This window comes from Echinops telfairi, unplaced genomic scaffold (genome assembly GCF_000313985.2).
Source record: "Echinops telfairi isolate 266 unplaced genomic scaffold, ASM31398v2 ScPeMD7_7356;HRSCAF=8355, whole genome shotgun sequence".
In the NCBI taxonomy this organism is placed as follows: Eukaryota; Metazoa; Chordata; class Mammalia; order Afrosoricida; family Tenrecidae; genus Echinops; species Echinops telfairi.
The window spans coordinates 1460056-1467986 of record NW_022111256.1 but is presented as its reverse complement, the minus strand read 5'-3'; the positions used below and the strand labels follow the sequence as shown (position 1 = coordinate 1467986).

The following is a 7931-nucleotide window of genomic DNA, read 5'->3' as shown; positions in this document are numbered from 1 at the left end:
CGGGCGTCTAAGAGGAAACCCAAAATTGTCTTCTCGAGTGATGAGTCCAGTGAGGGAGGTAGGCTGCTCCCTCCTGCACTTGCCCGAAGGAAGCCAGCTTGGGGGTGAGGCTGGGTTGACGGGGCCCAGGACCTCTCCCCCGCCCACAGCTGTCTCCCTGCAGTGCACCCTGGTTCTAGTTCTGCGCAGTGGTCTGGGCTGAGCACTCTGTTCTCCGAGATCCAGTGCTCACCGTGTGTGTGACTGGGCGTTTCCTCACTCCCCCAATTCTTTGCTTAGAGCTTTCTGCCGAGATGACAGAAGATGAGACCCCCAAGAAAACCACGCCCATCCGCCGCGCATCCACTCGCAGACACCGATCCTGAGCTCACCTTGCCTGCTCCCGGCCCTGCTGTGCAGGGGTTTGTGGGGGCCCGTCCTCTCTGTAAAATATCTGTTGGCCTGTTGCCTTTGTTTTTAAAATACATAAATGATCTTTATGAAGGAAGGCATGTGTTTCTCTAAAAACTAACTCAGCTGGCTTGAGCTGCTCTCACTCTGGTATATGCTTGCCATTTTCTTGGTCTTCTAATGAATAAATGTTTTTATGTACTTTTACTTCTTTTTCGAAGAATGTCTTACTGTTTTTGGTGAGTGCTTACCCAGCAAATTCAGTTTCACTAGTTCAAATTCGGTTCTCAATGAAGTTTCTACACTAGTTACTCAGGGACACTGGTTAACTGCCTCGCACTGTGTCCCACCTTCTGGGCATCCCCTGTTCCTGCGTTAGAGGGATTGTTAACCCTGTGACCTCCTGTAGGTGAGTTCTTCATGGAGCGCACGACTACACAGGGCGTGCATTGTGGGGAAGCTCAATGAAAGATCTGACGTTTTCAGCAGATCAGTTTGATGAGACAATCTGACTGAGCTAAAAGGTAATCTGGGACTTAAAGAATCTCAGTTTTAGTTCCCGATTCCTCAAGTCTCAAATGGATCCAGTAAGCCTGGATTTTTTTTAAAAATCATTTTATTGGGGGCTCATACAACTCTTATCACAATCCATACATAGCATCAATTGTGTAAAGCACATTTGGACATTCGTTGCCCTCCTCATTCTCAAAACATTTGCTCTCCACTTAAGCCCTTGGCATTCGCTCCTCATTTTTCCCCTCCCTCCCCGGGACCCCGTAAGCCTGGAATTTTTTTTTTTTTTAAGCATTTAAGTTAATCCACATTCTTCTTCAACTCTTAGCAGGATCCATCTTCTGTAGCCGTGATCTACAGTCGCCAGGCTTCGTCTGGTTCTGCTGTCTCTGGGGAGACAGCCTGTAGGTAAAGGTGTCTTCTCTGGAGCCTGGGGCTTCCTTCTCTTTTACTTTTGAACAGATCATAGTTGATACCTGCTCAGAAACGTCAGGCCCCAGACGCTGTCAACAATCTAGTGTACGATACAATACTATCTCATGCCTGTTGACCCACAGGACTAGTCTTAACCCTTAAACCCAGAAAACCAAATTCACAAGGTGTGTGGATATGTCTAGGAATTATAATTGCCCATGTATCTGCATATATATGAATATACATGCATACAAATAACCACATATCCATATCATTATATGTAGGCATGCATACACATTAAGGTGTAAGGTAGTTGAGGCTCCAGAGACCAAATCAGTTGAATTAGAGCAAACAGGCTTTATTGGGGAGAAAAACCCAGCCTGGGCGAAGTCCCACGGTCCACAGTGTCTGGGCTGAGGGAGTTGCGTCCCAGGCTATAGAGGTGGTGCTTATATGGCTAGGGAACATGTAACTGGGCTGTCCTGAGTCCATATACGGTAAAGTAGGGATTGGGAGATACAGGTAAGTCCAGGTTTCTGGAAAGTAAGGTGTCTTCCTGGTTCCAGGTGTATTCGTGCCAGGTGCAGAGCGGCAGGCCAAGAACAAAGTGGGCACTGAGCCAAATGGGCCATGCTGGGTGTAGAGCAGTGGGTCGAGAATAGCCAACTCTGGTCAGCTCTGCAGGTGTGTGTGGGAGATTCAAGGTCACTCGCTGCTAGTTGTCTCAACCAGCTGTGGTCAGCTCCACACAGGTGGGGGAGATTCAAGGTCACTTGCTGCTAGAAGCCAACGTGGTATTGATCCAGCCATACATTAGGGTCTTTAAAAAGTTTGTGGAAAATGACATGATATTTCCATTACATCTTCCCATAACTCTGGAAACCGCTCGTGCAGATAGCTGATCGAAAAACGGACTTTGTTGGAAGTGAAGCCTGCCAGACTACTCCAAAATGCGCAGTAGCCCTGACACAAAGGGAGAGCACTGAGCGGCCTCCCGATTGGCCAGTTTGGATGAGGCAGGATTAGTGTGGTTTTTGGCTCACAGGAAGGTACAGGCCGTGGGCTGTTGGAATTGGCCAGGCGCCACCTTCCACTCAGCCAGACGGATCATTCCTGCCTTTTGGTAATAGGGAGTACTCTGGCAACTGCTTCCTGCTGGGCGGGGTGGTGGGAGATGGCTGCTGTGTCTCGGAGGGCAGGATCGGGTGAGCGCTTTAGGGGTTGATAGAACCCACTCATACACACAGCACCGAGTAGGTCTGACTGGTGAAGGCACATGAGTTCCTGCAAAAAAAACATTGAAAACCGCGACGCAGACAAGGCCTGAAGCACAGAGTTAAGCATATTAAACAGGTCCCAGGAGAGGCAGAAGTCACGGGGCCCAAGATTTCCCAGAGCCAAAGATGTTTTCCCATCTCTACCTTACGTTTTGTGTAACTATGCCTGATTAGCACAGTAACATTCCTCTCCTAGGAAAAGACAGGCTCCCCTTTATCTGCCGTCACCAAACAGGACTGGCCTATTCTGTAGTGCCACACCAACTAGGTAATTAATTTGGGTTTATAGCATTAAGAGTGTCACCTATTATTTCCATATCAACATTGAGGTCTCTTGATAGTTGGTAGTAAAAATGAGTAGCCATTCCAGTTCCTCCCACTGGAGCACCCAGAGCAGCCGCTGTACTAGTTCCAGTAAGGATAGGGGCTACCACTGCTCTTTTGTGTCCACAGGATCTGGGGGTGATTCCAATGTGTACTTTTGTCTGGTGTTTCCCATGTCTGTTCATCCAGGAGAGTTATGTCTGGGGTGAGAATGATTGGGACGCATAGGCCTGTCCAGTTAGCCCCTAGACATGCGTAAACAAATGTGTCCCATAGGAAAAACATTCCAGGTGAGCCGCATGGAGACTCAGTATTTAGCCAAAGGAGGGTCTGACGACAAGAGTTGGCAGAAACATTGCCTATGGGTTGTAACCTTTAGGGGCCAGGTGGCAGGCAGTGTCTTGATTGGCAAAGAGAAGTAGTTGGGTAAGCACTGGTCCGATGGTGGGGTGGTTTGGTCTTCATGGCTGGGTTACCCATGGAGATGGAAGGGGGTTGCTAGAGGTCTTCTCTGTCAGAGGAAGAGGCACAACCAACACCGCGTGGTGAGTGTTGTTTGGTTAAATTGGTAGGTGATGTTGAGGAGAGATGAAGTTCATGCCGGGGACTCAGCTTGTGCTATTTGTCCGAGTTTGGCTAACGTCAGGCTCACATCACAGCTACTGAGAGGTGTTACTGGGTAGAGGGTGTGCCCCAAGTGTATTTGAGGAGCTAACTATAACATAGCCAGCCTGATATACACTGATATAGTTAAAGTTTATTGTGCCAACCTGGCCGATAAACACATGTGGGGTTAATTGAAGGGTGTAGAGATAAATGGCCCAGTGAGCCTCGCCTTTCTAGTTCTTGGGTCTCTTGCTTTGTGATGGTCAGACCAGGGTGCAGCTGCCTTAGCCAGTTCCCTGCTTTAGCTGGCAAGGCTCACTTCCTGCAAGACATCCCCAAGGAGAAGCCACATGGACCTACCTCAATGCAGCCCTGGGTGCTGGAGCAGTCATGTGGAGACCCCTGCCAGTGCTGAGATGCTTACACGTTCACTGATTCGGCTTTCCTCCTGCAGTCGGCACCATAGTGTGTGTTTTGTGAGATGGAGAAGGACTGTGTGGATTGGTGTTGGACATATGGGTTAATGCTGGACTTGGGCTTGGGCAGCACTGGGTTGGGATGTTTTCTTGATGTGCACTTACCCTTTATATAAAACTCTCCCTTCCACATATGAGTTTCTGTGGATTTGTTTCTCTAAAGTACCCATACTAACACATGAGATTTGAGCTGCCGTCTATGAAACAGGTGCAGTCTGGGTCAAGTAGCGGGGAAGCAGAGATGTGAGGTAGTGAATTGGTGACGAGATCAAGGATTCAGTACAGGAGTGTTGGAGTGAAGATGAAGAAATGGGAATTAAAGACGCCAGGTGTAATGGTGAGTGGGGCTGGAATGTAAACCTTGAGTTTTCAATAAAGGTGAGATGAAATCACTGTAGAAGAGGTGAGGGGACCCCAACACTCGAATGGGTGCTGAGAAACAACTTTGTGATTGTGGAAAACATTAAAGACAGACAGACAGTGGGGCACAGGGGCATCTCGTCCCATCTCAGGACTGAGAGTGATTGTATTTTCCAATGGGTATAAATAATGGGCCTTACAGATCTTGCACAGGGATGCACGTCATACAGTGAACATATTACAAAGTTGATGTGGGATAGCATAAGCAAATAACCTAATAAGCAAGGTGAGTCATCACCTTGACCTAGTGCTAGTTGATTTCTAATCCCTGAGCCCTCCCCAGGGGTAGTAGTCTGACCAGTATCAGCAAGAGATGCCAAAACAGAGTTTGTTACGGTTTCTGGCGGTGGGTTGGCTATAGAACCTGATTGCTCTTATTTACAGGTAATCCTCAGGCATAGTGAAGTAGCCAGACACAGAAATGATTCTGTGTAGCTCATTTAAGACTGCTCCTTAGTGGAGGGCTATTGTGGGAGGTGGGAGGTGGGGGGGGGGGCAGGGCCTGGAGAACATGCCTTTGAAAACATTTCTATCTCGGAACAATGGAGACCTTTCTCAAATATTTCTCAAAATAAGGCTAGTTTCCTATGCCCATGGTTGTAAATGTAGAACCAAGGTCAAATACTTCCTATTAAGTCCTCAATTTACCACTGAGAGGGAAAGAGCAGCTACTGCCAGGGTCCATAGGCACGGGCACCATCCCTGACAGCTGGATGTAGCTGTTTAGATCGATAGGCTACAGGAGCGAGCGAAGGGGGGCCCTATTTCCTGGCCTAGGACTCCCGTACCAGGAGTTCCAGTGGTTTAGGGCGCAGAGAAGGGCTAGGTTGGGGAAAGAGACGGAGCTGAGGTTAGGGAAGATGTGTTTTGTAAGCCTTTTTCATAGATGATGCTGGGTCTAGAGGCTCAGTGAGATCCCCTTTGCAACTTCATAAGAGGGGTTTAGCTAACACACTAAAGTTGGGAATCCACAGTCTCAGCCTGCAAAGCCTAGAAAGGAGAGTATCTGTCCCCTGTGAGCTCTCTAGAGTGTTTTGTGAGTTGGACCCCGGAGATGATAGAAGGGAGGGAAAGTTGGACTTTGGTGGGGGATGGTCAGTACCCTCTATCTGCTAGGAAGTTTAGAAGAACGTCAAAAAAAAAAAAAGGAAGAAGAAGAAGGTCAGTGTGTTGTAGGGAGAGTGTTGGACCTTAACAGGCCTGCCTCGAGCAGTTTTGAGATTATGGGTTTAAGGTAAGGTGACCAGATTTTAACGTTGGTAAAGCAGGACACCATCAATAAAACTCATATCCTGGCGAAATAGCCACATGGCAGCCGAAAACCATATACCCTAGCTTGTCGTGCATTCTTTCAAAAAATTGGGACTTTTAAAAACCCCGCTGGACACAGGAAAAATTGTTAAAAATCAGGACTGTCCCGCCAAAAGCGGGACGTCTGGTCACCTTAGTAAGGCTCTTCAGGTGCTGGAGGGCTACAGGTATTGAGGAACACTGGGAAATTTGGAGGGGTCTTGTAATCTGATAGAAACAGGTTAGTGGTGCATAGCAATGGAGGATTGGGTGACTGTCCCAAACAGGTGGGTTCACTAGGGCAGGTGGGAAAGGAGGGGAATTGGTGGGGAGTGTCGGGAGACTAGTTATTTGGGGCGGTGCGTGGAGGAAAAGAGTGTGTGGTACAGCTTGTAAGAGAAGCAACAAATTTGGAGCCCTGGAGGCTCCTGGTAAATGAAAACTTACTACTGTTTTGAATTTATTAAGAATATCTCGGCCCAGTAGGAGGATGGGGCATTGTGGGATGACTGGAAACTGGTGAGAATTGTACATTACAAAGACTGCATAAAAATGGTGTGTGAAAGAAAATAAAAGGGCTGTGTAATGAGGTGTTGTGAGACTATACTGAGACTCCTACAACAGCGGGGGGGCTAGGGAAGTGCATCATGATACTCAGGTAGTGCTGAATAAGTGGCCCCCGTGTCCAAAAGGAAAGAAATGGGCTTACCTGAGGGGAGGATCGTTACCCTGGGCTGGGCTGGTGACGGGTGACCTCCGTGGGGGCCATCCACCCGGGCACCATCAATCATCTATGGCTCAGCCCGGAAGGAGACATCCTGAGCCCGTTTCTCCAGTGGGGTTACGGAAGAGGCCATCCTTCCCGCCATCTGGCAGAAAGGGCAAACAGTCCCCCAGTGTCCTTGTTTGCAGTGTGGGCACAGCTTCAGCAGGGGACGAGGATTGGGGCATTTGGGTGCCCAATTAATTTCCCATCTGGGAACATTCGAAGCAGGGTCAGGGTGGCTTACCGGTACAGGGCCCATTGTTGATTGGTTTGGATTTACCCCTATTGCCCTGAAGGGCGCTAGCCAGCATCTGATATTTAATTTTGTCCCTTCCTGGTTTATCTAAATTTTCTGGTTCCTGCTCTTATTGAAAACCTTACAGGCCCCATTGAGGTCTCCTTGTGGAGCTTGAGGGCCGTCCTCAAGTTCTTAAAGCCTTTCCTGAATGTCAGGAGCTGGCTGAGACAGTGTGAATGAAGTGGTGCCAGCCGGTCCTGAGGGACCAACCCTGGTGAACTTACGGAAAAGCTTCGAGAGGTGGAATAAAAACTGGGAAGGGTCTTCTTTTGGGTCTTGAAGGATCTCTCTAACCTTGTCCCAGTGAACTGCTTCATTTTCCATCTTTGGCAATCCTCAGTGAGGTACTTAACCATGTCATCCCAGAGAGCGAGGTCCCCAGGACCCAGTAAATCATTCTACTTAGGGTCTTGTCGGGGAACTGCACTGGATGCCTGTGGTTTATTCTGGCCCTGGGCATGAAGTTCACCTCTGCTGCACCGCTGCCCAGACGATCTCCCTGCCTTCGGGGGATAGGGCAGTTGTAAGAGTGATGTAAACGTCATGCCAGGCAAGATCTTAAGACTGAGTGGGGTGTCTGAACTCTAATATACGCGTCCTGGTCTGAGGAGGTTCCCAGGCATTTTTCAAGAACCGACAGATCAGAGAGAGAAAAAGGTATATGCACTTTAAAAAAAAATCATTTTATTGGGGGCTCCTACAACTCTTATCACAATCCATGCAGACATCCACTGTGTCAAGCACATTGTACATTTGTTGCCATCATCCTTCTCAAAACATTTGCTTGAGGGAGGGGAAAGCGGGGAGGGAGGGGAAAAATGAGGACCTAATGTCGGGGGTTTAAGTGGAGAGAAAATGTTTTGAGAAACGATGTACAAGTGCGCTTTACACAATTGATGTGTGTATGGATTGGGATAACAGTTGTATGAGCCCCTAATAAAATGTTAAAAAAAACCAAAAACATTTGCTTTCTACTTGAACCTTTGGTATCAGCTCATTTTCCCCTCCCTCCCCGCTCCCCCTTCCCACATGAACCCTTATTATTTTGTCATATCTTACACTGTCCGACGTCTCCCTTCACCCGCTTTTCTGTTGTCCATCCCCCAGGGAGGAGGTTATATGTAGATCCTTGCAATCGGTTCCCCCTTTCCACCCTG

At 48.3% G+C, this 7931-nt stretch overlaps 1 protein-coding gene across 1 annotated transcript in view; it reads left to right on the top strand.

Moving 5' to 3' along the window:
• Nucleotides 1–597, top strand: part of NCAPD2 (non-SMC condensin I complex subunit D2) — a 33126-nt gene extending 32529 nt beyond the window's left edge. Inside the window, exons 31-32 of the mRNA XM_045296003.1 lie at nt 5–58; nt 280–597. Coding sequence (XP_045151938.1) covers nt 5–58; nt 280–365 — 140 coding nt within the window. The 3' untranslated portion in view covers nt 366–597. The remainder of the gene's footprint in view (nt 1–4; nt 59–279) is intronic.
• The last annotated feature ends 7334 nt before the right edge of the window (nt 598–7931 follow it).